Source organism: Mus caroli, chromosome 6 (assembly GCF_900094665.2).
Source record: "Mus caroli chromosome 6, CAROLI_EIJ_v1.1, whole genome shotgun sequence".
Lineage (NCBI taxonomy): Eukaryota > Metazoa > Chordata > Mammalia > Rodentia > Muridae > Mus > Mus caroli.
In genome coordinates, this window is record NC_034575.1 from 103,880,198 (window position 1) to 103,895,304 (window position 15,107).

General features: G+C 45.1%; 1 protein-coding gene across 13 annotated transcripts in view; it reads left to right on the forward strand.

Annotated features, from left to right (window-relative positions):
• The window catches only part of Itpr1 (inositol 1,4,5-trisphosphate receptor type 1), a 336,899-nt gene that overhangs the window by 299,597 nt on the left and 22,195 nt on the right, over positions 1 to 15,107 (forward strand). For all 13 annotated transcript variants that reach the window (XM_029478976.1, XM_029478977.1, XM_029478980.1 and 10 more), the window contains 5 exons: positions 2,720 to 2,915; positions 4,467 to 4,559; positions 5,621 to 5,760; positions 6,217 to 6,382; positions 10,195 to 10,355. In XM_029478976.1, coding sequence (XP_029334836.1) covers positions 2,720 to 2,915; positions 4,467 to 4,559; positions 5,621 to 5,760; positions 6,217 to 6,382; positions 10,195 to 10,355 — 756 coding nt within the window. The remainder of the gene's footprint in view (positions 1 to 2,719; positions 2,916 to 4,466; positions 4,560 to 5,620; positions 5,761 to 6,216; positions 6,383 to 10,194; positions 10,356 to 15,107) is intronic.

Consider the following 15,107-nt stretch of genomic DNA (forward strand, 5'->3'; position numbering starts at 1 on the left):
CAGAGAAATCTAGAGGAGTCCCCTGGGTGATCAGAGCTCCTTTGGCTTTAGCTATCTAGGAGGAAGGAACAGTAATCCCTTGGCCTAAGGTTATGGCCCCCAGGAAGCATCTGGACCTGGCCTCAAGCCTGCATTCCAGTTGTATTCTTAAGAAAATATTAACAGCGGAGATGAAAATGTACAAAGTTCCTAAACAGCAGCTGACAGGATGAGGGCCCCAGATGGTCACTGAACGCAGAGACAGGTTCATCCCTGAGTGCTGAGCGAAGGCAAGCTCATTAGAACGCCCACACTCTCTGAGTTTAACCTGTCGCCTGAGAAAGGTTAAACAGCACACTCATTCCTGGTCTGGTGGCCATAGGGACACAGTGGGTCTAAATTGCTAGTAATTGCAAATATAAATTGAGACAGCATACTTGATGGCTATAGGCAGTACTCTTCTATTATAACAGGAATTACAGATTTCTGTTTCTGGAAATTAGTCAGAAAGCCCTAAGTAGACAGATGTGTATACAAGCATATCCAGAGGTATTCATCACAGAAGCACTGATAAGACAATTGAAAACATGTTGACTAGTCACAAACATGATACTGGCTATGTTAAGTGTATGTGTTTCTAAATAACACTAGGAGATCATTTTGACATGACATGAAATGTCCAGGAGTGGCTATAAGTCAGTATTATGGTATTTATTAATAATATCTATACATTCCATTTTTAAAAGGAATAATATGTGGATGTCTATAGATGATGGAATGGAATTATTAGGTTTTTTCCTTTATATTCTATCTTTTCCAAGGTCAATTTTTACTTAGAAAAAATATTTTTTCTAAGTAAAAATATAGAATATATTTATATATATTATAAGTAAAAATATAGAATATATGCTATATTTTATTGTTTAAATTTTAAAATTATTTTCTAAACACCGTAAGAGGGTCTTTCCTGGTTTGACCTGTTGATTCGGCGCCTCCTGCTCACAGAAGACAAGTACCCTTTGTTCACTGTGTGATTTGCTCTTAGGACTTCAGACTGAGTTGCTAGGAAATATTTAACCAATGTTAAAGCAACACAGCCTTTTACTTTCTTTTGTGGGTTAAATGCCACATCCTTGCTTCCTTTGAAGGATCCTACTTTGCCCAGTACCCTCTAGGAAACTGGTTTCAGGATACAGATGGGAGAAAAGCTAATTGGCCAGAAAATGGCCTCAGATATACAGTACTAAACTGGAAGACATTGAAGAGACCAGCTCTGTGCACTCATTTTACAGATGAGGAGATGGAGGTCCACAGAGGCTCATTCGGCATCTCGCTGTAATTCAAAAGCAAAGTGGAGAGCCCACCTGCTTTCCCCATAACCATCTTCACTGTGCAGTTAGCTAAAGCCACAATGAAGACCAAGCCTTTCAGAGCTGCCTAGACATGGGAACAGAGGCAACATTAATTAAAACACAAACAAACAACACTAGCCTTCAGCCAGGTTGGGCAGCATGTGCCTATAACACTAGATGATTAAGAAGCTGAAGCTGAGGCAGGAGAGTTAAAAGTTTGCTGCCAGTGTGGGCAACATAAAGAGACCTCCATCTTAAAAATAATACTCAAAGTTTCTAACTAAGTCCAAGAGTTACTCCAGAGCTTTCCCCTAGTGGCTCCCCAGCCAAACAGTTGCCTGTACTTCATGGAAATCTCTCTACCTGTCATCCTCTAATGTCCATGTGTACCTTCAGGGATCCTGCCTTTCTCATGAAGCCCACTTCCTGCAAGCTAGGGGTTAGGACTGACCTATGAACCCAGTGTGGCCTTTAGGGGTCATTCCTATACTAGGGGAGGAGGATAAAGGGTAAGGCTTCCTGGTATGTCTCCACTATGGACATCCTTCAACCACACTGTGTGGCTTTGCTCCAGTGTCTTCATCAGGAAGCTGGTGATTACCAGTTACTGTACTTGCACAGTATGTATGTATGCCTGTGTGCTAAGCACTGTATATATAATGATTGATTAGTCTTCTTGTTAACTCTCCATCTTGGGGTCTGCATATGTGGAAACTGAGACTAGGGACTAGGGACAGAACAAAGCCCAGGATCCCACTGGCTCTCAGTAACTGAGCTGAGATATGGACCTCAGCAGTCCAGAGATCTTGCAGCTTGTACCAGCTAAGTGGTTCTCAACCCTCCTAATGCTGAGACCCTTTAATACAGGTTGTGGTGACCCCTCCAGCTATAAAATTATTTTTGTTGCTATCTCATAACTGAAATTGTGAATCATAATGTAAATATTACTGGAGATAGAAGCTTGCCAAAGGGTCATGAGAACCCTTTGAAAACCATTACAACATGCCTGCCTTTCACAACTAGATAATGGCCTTCCTAGAGGCAGACAGATACCAGAGTTCCTAGCCCTTTGGAGAAGCTCAGAAATTAGATGCTAAATGGATGGGTTCCAAGACCCTCGGTACTTTCTTCCGCCTCGCTCTCTGAAACTCCTATTTCTATTTCTGGAACCTCTAACCTGTTTTGTGTGTGGTTTGAAGTTGGTACTGATTGCCACCCCCTCTTCTGTGTTTATTTTTCTTCCTTTTTACCATCCTAGTTCTCACTGTGAAGACAGGCAACATGTTACGTGTTAAAATTATAGAATGATTCTGAGTTTCCAGGAGAGTAAATGATGCTGATATAAACCAAATCCCTTAACAACTCTTCTATCGTCTTGTTTTTTGAAGCTTTTTGATTTAGTGTACAGAGAGGAGACTTTGCTTAATGTCATTAAAAGTGTCACCCGCAATGGACGGTCCATCATCTTGACAGCGGTCCTGGCTCTGATCCTGGTTTACCTGTTCTCGATTGTGGGCTATCTGTTCTTCAAGGATGACTTTATCTTGGAAGTAGATAGGTTGCCCAATGAAACAGCTGTCCCAGGTGGGTTTGGGGTCCTCTTGTCTTTTTCAGCGTTAACACAATTATAACCAGACTAGAGTAAATACGTGACCTTAGCAGGCAACTGTGTCTCTAACACCAGAATACAAAGTATGAACACAAATGTCATTGTCATGTTATTCAAAGGGTAATGCTGAATACTGTGTTTCGAGGGCCAGTGACCACAAAGCCACATGTGTTCACACACACTCTGATCCAAACTCTCAAGAGGCCGAGATTGGTGTAGAAGCCAGCCTGGGCCACATATAGCAAGGTTCCGTCTCAAAAATACACAGAAAAGGGCTAACTTACTAATGCCATATTTTCAACCAGCACAACTTTTTCACAAAGCATTTTGACTGTATAAAGTGAAAGTATCCCCTTGAACCTACTTCTGGTAACTTCTGGGGAAAACCTGCTGAGTGTGTGCAAAAGCAGACATGTCTAGGAAAATGTTCACTGCAATTTGAAGTTGGGAGCAATCCAAATATAACAGGGCACTGCACTGGACGATGGCCCACATCTGTGGGGTGGAGTACCCCACACAGAGAGTGCATCCTTATAAGCCTTTATGGACAAACACTGATAACATGAGAAAATACAGAATAATAGTAGTAAGATCATACCTTAAATTAAGACTTATATCACTGTATTGTTTTGTGTTTGGAGCTTTGTGAGACAGAGCATCTTATAGCCCAGGCTGAAACTCACCATGTAGCCAGAGAAGACTTTGAGCTCCTCCTCTTCCTGCCTCTACCACCCACGTACTAGGATTACATCCATACATATACCACACTTGGGTATCTGTATATTTAATGTAGAAAGACAAGCACCCCACATTGTTTGAGGTGGCTATCCTTGAAACTTTATTTAAAAAAAAAAGTGTGAATTTTACAGTGACCTCCTGTATATAACAAAACTGGAAGTGATTTCCTGTTGGTAAATGATAAACAGCGACCAATTGCTTTGGTCATTTTTAGATGATGCCAAAGCATTCTTTCCCAGAAGAGCTGTCAGTCCTTAATGAAAAGTACCTGGTTACAAGGAGTCAGGCTGCCTGAATCCTGGGGACAAACTAGACCTTCTATGCCACACCAAGCTTGGCCGCCTTCTCCCGCAACTGTGCAACTTGCTGTAAAAGTTCATTCAACCTTCAGTTGACACCAAGTGGCACTTAGTATCACCTACCTTCTTATTCTAAACTGAGCCAGCTTGGGCCTTGGGGTTCCATTCATGCCCAAGTTCCAGATCTTGATGGAATCTGTACACCCAGTAGTATTTGTCTTCGAGTTTGAGCTGTTTGTCTTTAAAGCCGGAGAGGTGCTATTTAAGTGTGATACTGTTAGTAAGCCTACAGAACTTGACATTTCTGGCTTTTTTCCCATCCAGCTCACCAAATAAGAGTGTAAATTGCATCTGTGCTTTGAATTTATATGCAGTATTGGAGGGTGTTATTTATGTAAAGGGTTGTTTAATCAGCCGTGAACTAGGGACTTCAAACATTTTAACCATATGCTGCCAGATTGTTCGTCAAAACTCCCTTCTCTATCCCAGAAACTGGCGAGAGTTTGGCCAACGATTTCCTGTACTCTGATGTGTGCAGGGTAGAGACGGGGGAGAACTGCACCTCTCCTGCACCCAAAGAAGGTAGGACCACATGGCCACCAGCCCCAGGTGACTATCAGACACCTTCAGTGAAGTGCGTGAGGCAGGTGGTATTGGAAGCAGATTAAAGAAAGCCGAACTACTGCTTAGGAGTGAGGCTAACAACGAAAGGGAGAAGTTAGTTGGGATTGTGGGGATGAACAGAAAAGGAAGCCACATATGATGAAGCAAGCTACTGACTTGAGGCAGCCAATATTTGAGTGGAGACAGCATGGGAGGGGAGGATGGTGGAGTAAACGAGAGTTCACATAACCAAATGCTGCTTCAGTAAGGGTGCCATTCAGAAGACTGGCAGCCAGCAGAGTATTGTGGTAAAGGTGCTGCGACTCAAACTAAGGACTCTCAGGCTAAGGAGGGGAGAAAGGCATTCAGTGATAAAAGTCCTTCAGAGAGATAACAGGCATGTGCAAGGAGAGCAGCAAGAGATGGTTCCAGAAAAGGACCGGTCTCTATGGATCTGTGTCAGGCTAAGCAAGTGAAAGTTACAGAGCCCCAGAAGCTGCTGGACTGTACCTCAGTGGGAGAGCACTTGCCTAATCTGTGTGAGGTCCTGCCAGGAGTACAAAATCAATAGATAAGAGAGATCTTTAGCAGCCCAGTGAGAAGGTAGCAAGACAGGCTGCAAAGTGGGATAAACGGCCTCTAATGGGAAGCCAAAGACCTGTTTCTGTCCTCTGAGCATACCCAGTGGGTACCTGGCAGAAACCTCACCTGAGAAGCAAGATGCCTTGTTCCCAGCCTAGGCCAAAGACTATTCTGTTTGTAGGTAGGACTATAGTGTAACATGGTCAAACAATAGGAGATATCTGAAGCTCCATAGAGGAAGGACAGTAGTGGCTTAGCTTGAGAAGTTTTCAGTTAAAGGTTTAAAGTGGGAACAGCCCTGTTTGACTCCCGACAGCACATATCTGACTCGCAACTGCTTAATTTTATTCCATGGGCTGCCAGCTGGAGAGATGGCATTTGGGAAGCATCACTGGGGAATCACAGTGTTTCTTTCCCCTCTCCTGTCTTAACTGTGTTATTACTCGCCCTGCTCACAGAGCTGCTCCCTGCAGAAGAAACAGAACAGGATAAGGAACACACGTGTGAGACCCTGCTCATGTGCATCGTCACTGTTCTGAGTCACGGGCTGCGGAGTGGGGGAGGGGTAGGAGACGTGCTCAGGAAGCCATCCAAAGAGGTAAACCGATCTCAAGGGAAAAAGAGGGGGCACAGGGGCTTGTGGGGGCAGGCAGCGGGGGTGCTCGGTGGTGATGCTGAGTGTAAGCTGTCAGGTCTGGAACATGAGCTGGGAGTGTGACAAGCCATTGTGCAGAACCCAGCCAGAGTCCCTTCCCTCAAGACCCCACTAAGGCATGTTGAGGCCCCAGGGCAACTCCTTAGACACAGGTTTGTCTAATATTAGGTCTGGCCAACATACTGACAGAATCTTCCTAGTTGTGTTTCCCACAGCCGTTGAAGCACTCCCAGTATAGAGCCAGGGGATTAAAAGGAGACTTGGTTGGGAGTTTTAAAGTTTGATGCTCAGTGTAAGTCCTGTCAAAGTGGACAGCTGTCCAGCTGGAGCTGGACTCTGACCTCTGAAGAGCAAAGGGCAGTGCGGGCCCTGCCTGAGAGCACCATCTCTCATCTCCAGGAGCCTCTGTTTGCTGCAAGGGTGATCTACGACCTCCTCTTCTTCTTCATGGTCATCATCATCGTCCTGAACCTGATTTTTGGGGTCATCATCGACACCTTTGCTGACCTGAGGAGTGAGAAGCAAAAGAAGGAGGAGATCTTAAAAACCACGTGCTTCATCTGCGGTGAGTGTCTGTCCCACTGGGGCAGGCCACAGGCCACTGGCCAGCGTGGCTGAGCACATGGCCACGTGGCAATGGAGTGGGTACATAACAGACACTGCACTGAGGCAGTCACATTGTGCAGTCCCATCCCTGCCCTCTCTTGGCAAACAGCAGGCTTCTATGTGGCTTCCCCCACCCACCCACCCAGGAAGTATCTCGAAAGCCAATAAACTCTGTGCAGTAGTTACTGGTTTGCCTTTCGGAATTAAGTTCTAAAGAGTAGAAATGTCGCCACACGTGTAAGAAAAAAAAGTATCTCGCGTCATCCTGAAAGTCCCCTGGTCCAGTCCTGAGTAGACTAGGAAGGAAAGTTGTTATCCAGCAACAGCCTGAAAATGTCTTCTCCACTGGCAGGATCAGGCTGCAATGGAAAATTCCATTAGAGCTGGACACAGCAGCACCCATCTGTAATCAGAACACTTGGGAAGCTGAGGCAGGACGATTGCTGTGAGGTCAATGCCAACTTGGACCTGAGCTATCTAGTAAAAACCTTTCTCAACGACAAGAGAGAGAGGAGGGCTGGAGAGATAGCACAGAGGTTAAGTGCATGCTCTGTTCCTGCACATAACCCAGATTCAACTCCCAGCGCCCATGTCAAGCAATGGCTCACATCACCCTGGAACTCAAGTCTCCGGTCTCCATAGGCACCTGCACTCAGATACACATATATGCAGGCAACACTAATGGACTCAGTAGGTTGTATTTATATACATATGCATATGCTCACCATGAGTTTGAGGGGGCACACGGATGGTATAATTGTATTTTAATCCAAGCACTCAGGAAGCAGAGGCAGATAGATCTCTGACTTTGAGGCCAACTTGGTCTACATAGCTAGTTCCAGGACAGCCAAGGGTACATGGTGAGACCCTATCTCAAGAAATAGGTAGATAGGTAGGTAGGTAGGTAGATAGATAGATAGATAGATAGATAGATAGATAGATAGATAGATAGATAGATAGATTTTTTGTTTTATTTTTTAAAAGAAAGAAAGAGGTCTCTTACAGTCAGGTGAAAATTAAAGGCTTGGACTAGGTACATCAGCCCTTGCTTCTGGACCAGCCTCAGCTGCTGACTGGCCATGCACCTGCGCTCAGTCATTTACATTCACCGAGCCATCTTCTCCACCTGTAACGTGGGTGGTGTCCCCGTGCACCTCTCTGCATCCCTGTGAGAATTAGGAGTGAGGACTTGGATAAGCTCCTGACATAGCCACTCCCACCCCCAACCCCTTCACGCTGCAGGCTAAGTAGGAACTGCTGCAGGAAACAAGTGCTCACACCTGCAATTTCAACACTCAGGAGGAGGCTGGGCCAGGAGGACTATGGGTTTGAGGCCAGCCTTTGCTACATGACACCCTGTCTCAAAAACCAAAATAAAAATAGTTTCATGAGGTACCAAAAAAGTCTCTAAAAGTATTACTATAGGAAAATGTATGTAAATGCAAACTAATCATGTGGGAATCTGGAAGCTGAGTAATCATATCAGGATTATTCAGAATATGGTTACTAAATTTATGAATTCCTTCCCAATATGGATACTAAAAAAGGGAAACTTTGTTTTAAACATCTAAATTCTTTAATTTTTAGCCTCTTTAAGACCTAGTTTTTAAGCTTTTTATTTTGCTGTAATTTTAGTGACAGAAAAGTCATAGAATTAGTACAAAGAGTTGCTCCCAGCTCCTAAGATTCCCCTAATTTTAATTTTAATACTGGCTTCCCTTTCCTTTACTTTCTACACACACACACACACACACACACACACACACACACACACACAGTTTTTCTGAACCGATTCAGTGTCAGTGGCTGACACGATGCCCTGTTGATCTTCAACATTTCAGTATGTATTTGCTGCTGGCAAGAACATTCTCTTACATGATTGCAGTATAGTTGCTGGGAAATTTAAGACAAGGCTATCTGTCTATCTAATTTTAAAAACTCACCCTTCATTCCACTAGTGCCTTTAGAAAGTCCCAGGCCATGTGACATCCTACATTTGGGCTCCTCTTAACTCCATGGGCTTTTTTTTTTTTTTTAATTTAAAGATTTGTTTATTTGTGTATAGGAGTGCTTGATCCACATGTTTGTCTGTACACCAGAAAGGGCATCAGACTCTATTACAGATGGTTGTGAGCTACCACATGGTTGCTGAGAATTCAACTCATGACCTCTGGAGAAACAGCCAGTGTTCTTCACCACTGAGCCATCTCTTCAGCCCCTCCACAGGCATTTGTGAAGGACATAAGGCACTTGTTTAGTAGGAAATCCTTTGATTTGAGTTTCTCTGAAGGTCCCTTCTAGTAGAGCTAAGCTTATACATTTGTATACGAATATTGAAGACATATTTTCTCACCGTCTCAGTATGCCACACCAGGGAAACATTAAGCCATAGCTTAAAGTATACAGCTGCCGATACTCACTCTGTTCTCTTGGATAAGGACATATTTGGTATGTTTCTCACTTGGAAACCTTGTAAGTAACCTTGGTGTTCCTCCCTTTGCACATTCAGCCCCAGCTTTAGTATCCCCTAATGATTCTTGCCTCAGAAATTATTTCCCATATTTATTTATTCAGTTCATTAAGTTTGGCATAACATCTTACCTTAATTTTGAGTTAGCGTAAGCTGGCCTTGAACTTGTGGTCCTCCTGCCTCAGCCTCCCAACTATGGTGATGTGCCATTGTATCAGGTTCTGCCTTGATGCTCATTTTCCCTTGGGTTTGGCCAGTGAGAACCCTTCAGGCTGCCTTTTGTGTTTTGTCCTGTCATAATTTTTTTTTGTACTGTATATTTTTCTGGCAGCTTAAGAATTTCCAGTCTCCAACCTTTGCCTTCTCCGATCCAGCCATACAATCAGCCATTTCTTAAGTTGTTCATAGTGAAATAGGCATTTAGTAGGCAACATCTAAGTGTTCATTCCTATTGATGACCACTGTTCCAGGTTTAGGCTGTAGATCTATGGGCTGGTGTGTATGTATGCCTTTGTGTGTGCATAGAAAGACATGGAGACGGATCCACCTACATCTGTTCCTCTAGTTTCATATAGATAACAAAAAGATGGCTACCTCTAATTCTACCTCAGCATTGCCGTGTCTATATCATTGTCCTTACTCTGTATATTTGTGCTCCCTTCTTTTAATGTGAGGAATCCAAACCCTACTAATGGCCTGAAATATATTTCCTTTACTCAATTCTAATTTCATAATGGCTAGCCCAGGCCTCTACAAAATACAGTTATCAACCAGCATCTGAAATTGGTTTAAAGTTCTTTTTTGTCATGTCCACACTTTGGCATTTACCTGGGACAAGGGAGTTTAAAATCACGGATGTCCTCCAGGGCCTGAGCCTATCCTCATGTTCTTCCCCTAGAAGCTGGAAGGCAGGTTTCCCATGCACCCGTGAGGCAGCCAAGGCACCTGGCCTTCAGTAGAAAGCAGGATTTTCAGACCCTAGGATCTGCACATGGTATTACCTATCTGTAAATCCAGCACTTGGGAGTTTGAAGCAGAAGTACCAGGAGTTCAAAGTTACCCCCTGGCTACATAGTGAGTTTAAGGCCAGCCTGGGCTACATGAGACCCTGTTTTAAAACAAAACATTAATATCAAATAAAACCTGGTAAGTCAGACTCCCTGCCTGTGCCCTCCTACCATGATGAAAGTGGGTTTTAAGGCCAAAAGACTCCAACACTGCCTTCAGATTAATCAAGACAACAAGCTATGCTGACTTTGCTGTATCATGGTGGCTCATGGGGTGTTCTGTCTCTCATTTAGGCTTGGAAAGGGACAAGTTTGACAATAAGACTGTCACCTTTGAAGAGCACATCAAGGAAGAACACAACATGTGGCACTATCTGTGCTTCATCGTGCTGGTGAAAGTGAAGGACTCCACAGAGTACACGGGGCCTGAGAGTTACGTGGCAGAGATGATCAGGGTAAGAAGGGGCCCCAAAGCAAGGCAGCCCCGGCAGCCTCGGCTCTGCCTTTCTGGTTCAATGTTTCTGGCACCTGTAGAGGAGCCACATACCAAAAACCTATGGGCTGAGACCTCAGTACTCTGTGCACCTCTGTTCCCTGAGGTTCAACTGGCGCCAGCTCTGCCCACCGGTTCTCAAGGAAGGGAGGCTGAGACTTTGGGAAAATGGACTCAGGGCTGCCTTATCTTATCTCAAACTCCACCTCCCAGCTTAGTATCTGTCTCAGTCTACCTCTCCTTGGTATTCCACATTGTTTTTGTTTGTTTAACGTCTCCAGTCCCACTAAAATTGGTCCTTTAAATACCCCATAATTAATATGTATAGTTTTCAGCATGACTTGTTTCTCTGGGCTCAGCCTTCTAGGAGCTCTGCTGATTATATGGAAGGGATCACATGAGGGAGTCTAAGCTCCAGGTTAACCTTCCTGCTGATGGGAAGTGTATATTTCTGTGTCCCAGCAAGGCAGAGAGTTAGCTGCTGTAGGTTTTCTAGATAACTCTTCTCTCACAGGGCTTTGAGGAATCATAAGACGTGTGCTATGAGAGTCCCCAGCCAGCTGCCCTTTATAACACATGCTTTCCAAATTTGTTAGAATGTGCAGGGCAGGGGCGGGGGAGGGTGTGGAAAAGCGAAGAAGCATGGACTGTCAAAGCAGGGTGATGAACCTGGGCTCACTCAGGAGTGGGCTCCACGATTGTTGCCCTCCTCCCAGTGGCCAGGAACCAGTGTGCTCCAACTGACCATGAGTTTCCCTAACCAAGCTCTGCTGTGGTTTCTGTGTGTAAGACTTTCAGGCCTAGAAACATGTTCATATCACGTCTGTCCCAGTAAGCAGCAGCACCCATGCTAGCAAGGGGTAGTGAACTGTACTGCGTGCGGTGCCACAGTCGTGTGGTAATACTTCCTGCACCCCCCAGTCCTACCAGCTCGAAGGCTTCCTGGAGAGGGAACTACCATATGTATCTTGAATCCTTAGGGTTTGTATCAGGTGCTCGGTTCATGGCTGTGACCAGATACCAGATGAGAAGCGGCTTCAGGGAGGCGTGAAGGCAGGAGTGAGAGGCATCTGCTCACACCGCCCACAGTGTGAGTGCTGCTTCTCGGCTGCTCTCTCATTTGCCTTCAGCCTGGGACCCCAGCCCATGGAACAGTGCCACTCACATTTAGGATGGGTGTTCCCACCTCAGCTAACCAAGTCTAGGCCCTCCCTCCCAGAGGCATGTCTCCTAAGTGACCTTAGATCCTCTCAAGGTGAATGACCGTCTGTATTAACCACAAGTTACATGTTTCCCAAATTTCAGTTCACTTAGAACTCTTCTTAGTATTATTCTGACTCAGCACTCACTTCAAGGATTCCCTGGGGTGCCAATCTGCGAATCACCCTTTGCGTAGTAAGAATCTAACAGAAAAGGCAAAACACTTTGACTTAATCAGTTACCATCCAAGGGCTGGGAGACAAGGCTCAGTGGGCAAAATGCTTGCTGGGCTGAGTTTCTGAGTCCAGGTTGAAATCCCTGGTGACTATGGAAAAGCCAAACCTGGTGTCACAAGTCTATAAATGCAGACAGACAGATCCCTGAAGCTCACTAGGCAGCCAGTCTAGGTAACCAGCGAGGCTTCCAGAGTAGGGCCTAGTTGGAGGAAGTAGGTCATTGGGAGTGTAGAGTGTGGCAAGATGGCTCAGTGGGGAAAGTCACATGCTGCCAAGCCTGATGACGTGAGTTTAATTCCTCAGACCAACATGATGGAAAGAAAACTGATTCATATGCCATGTGCATACACAAGATAACTAACTAATTAAATATAACAAATATATATAAAGTAATAAAGTTAATGTAATAGGTAAATAACTTATTTACATATAATACTTATTACTTATGTTTATAATATAAACATAACAATTAAAATCAATAAAGATGATAAATAAATGAATTTTTTAAAGTAGGATATGAGGTTAAGAAGAACACTTGCTACCCTTACCTGTAATTCCAGTACCAGGGGATTTAATGTCCACTTCTGGCCTCCACGGGCACCAGTTGGGTGCTCATACAGACATGCAGGCAAAACATTCATACACATAGAAAGGAAGAAAAAGAAAACTTTTTTTAGAGGGCAGAGAGCAATAGAAGGTGCTTGATGTCAGCCTCTGGCCTGTCCGTGCACACATGGGTGAGTCACGCACACACACATGCACACACAGCAACGAGACTGGTTATGTGACTGCTGAGGAGAAATACTGCCGACCCCCACTGTACGTAGCTCTCACCACGTATAAAGCTCTTCCATATCTGGCATTCTGTTTGGTCACTGTAACTACTTGCTTGCAACAGGGAATGGTCTGGGGTAAGGGAAGAGATTAGCAGAGCATGCTTCTGGAAAGGATCTGGAGGGAGGGAACGTAAGGGGAGAGGAGCCAGAGAGGAGCAGCGAGCAAAAGACGCCATCAAGAGCAAGTGTCCTGTCCTGAGAGGGAACGTAAGGGAAGAGGAGCCAGAGAGGAGCAGCGAGCAAAGAACACGCCATCAAGAGCAAGGGTTGTGCAGTTTTTCTTTTAGTCACTGTAACAAATGCCCGACACAAACAACCAAAGAAGGAAAGGGCTATCACTCACTTCTTGGAGGCAGAGGCCCGAAAGAGATATCATCCTTTAAAGGCAGATTCTGGGCCAGGAAGATGGCTCAGTGAGTGGAGTGCTTATTGTGCAACCATGAGAACGTTAAGTTCAGATCCCAGCACCCACATCAAAAGCCAGGCTTAGTGGCACATGCTTGTGACCCCCTGCCCCCCCACGCGCACACACACTGATAGGAGGGAGCACAGAGACAGGCATATATCCTAGAGCTTGTTAGCTTGGTGGACTAAACAAGTGATGAGCAGCGAGAGACCCTGGCTCAGAAAACAATGTGGAAAGCAATGGAGGGAAAGAGCTGTTTTCATTTCCTTTCTGCTTTTGTGATAAAACACTGACCAAGAGGAAAGGGCCATTTGGTTCTTGCTTTCAGATCACAGCCCGTCATTGGGGAATTAAGGGCAGGAACTTGAAAGAGAAACCATGGAGGAATACTGCTTGCTGTATTCCGCACAGGCTCATACTTAACTGGCTCTCTTACAGCCCAGGACTACCAGCCCAGAGGATGGTACTGCCCACAGTGGGCCGGGACCTCCTACATAAATTAGTAATAAAAAGAAATGCCTCATAGACATGCCCATAGGCAAACTGGACCTGAGCAGTTCCTCAATTGAGACTTCCTTCTCAGATGACTCTAGGCTGTGCCAAAGTTGACAAAGCTCTGACAACACCCAGTGGCCACCTTCAGCCTCCATGTGTACATGCCCACGTATAGGAGCACATACACTGGGGCAACACAGAGAAAAACAAAGAAGGGTGGTGGGGAGAGGGAGAAGAAAAACAGACAAACCAAAACATACAGTGAAATTCCCAATGATCTACTTCCTCCAAGTAGGCCCTTCTTCTGGAAGTTTCTATAACCTTCAAATAATGCCATCAAAGTTGTAAACTGATCTTTGGATTAATCCATTGATTAAGGCAACACTCATGTACAGTCACCTCTCAATGATATAATATTGCAGTTGAAGGCCAAGCCTTTACCACGGAAATCTTTGGGTGATACTTCATGAATATTAAGACAGGGATAGATGCAGATGAAAGTAACGCTGGGGTCGGTGCCTGCCCACACAGCTTTAGAAGGTTTTAGGCAGGGTTTCAGAAATCAGTTTCTGTAGCACTTTTATGGGAGATGGCTGGCAGGGTGCTGGTGAGACCTGGTCAGATGGGAGCAGACTTCTGTATGGGGGTAGGTAAGCAGAGAGTGTCAGAGCCAGTTCCCATCAGGGCATGACACCCTAATAAACATCAGTTCTCTGAGTCTATTCCTCCAGTGGTTGACACTGGCAAACAAGTCCATGTTTCATCAGCCCGCACAGTGCCATGAACCTAACCATAGGTATGTGTGGTGACCTGGACTTTTCTCCTCTCTAAAGTGTCTGGCTGTGTCATATCTTTAAATCTTTCCAGGGCTGATTGTGAAGCTCTGTTAATCAGCTTACATTATACTCATAGAAAAGTCTGGTGCCCTTTGGAGCTTCCGTCTCAGTCATGGAGACTTACTGAAGTCTTGTGAGCAGTCACTTGACTGGGATTAAGAGCAGAGTGACCCCTTGCCTGCCACACAGCCTGATCAGAGTCCTCTGCATTCAATGCTCTGAGAACCTGAGCATTCATTCTGCTTCCTGTCTGTACCATGTTTGATTGGCTAAGATGTCTTGTCAGAAAGCAGGAAAATCTAGAGCATTAAAGGGTTCTTAACTCTGAATGTCAGCACTGCTGGGGAGCGGGATGTTTTGTGCTTATACAAGAGGCACAGAAGAGTATTAGAGCCACTGGCCAAAAGGCAGAGCCTTTTGCCTATGATCTTTTTTCTTTAGTGGTGATTCAACTTGGTGCCACATGAATCCCTGACAGAAACTTAGCCATAGCAGGAGAGGACCTGAGTGTGGTTCAGCCTAAGCACTCAAGGCTGTCAGGCTCCTAGGCACATTCAGCTGCACTGCTGCAGGTCACGTGCCCGTGTTGTAACAACCATGAGCTCATGCTATGTGGAAGCTGTTACTGTCAGGAAGAGGCCTCCCAGACCTCTCCTCCTCACTGATTCTGGGCAGGAAACTAGGCTGTGTGGCAAGACAAGCCTT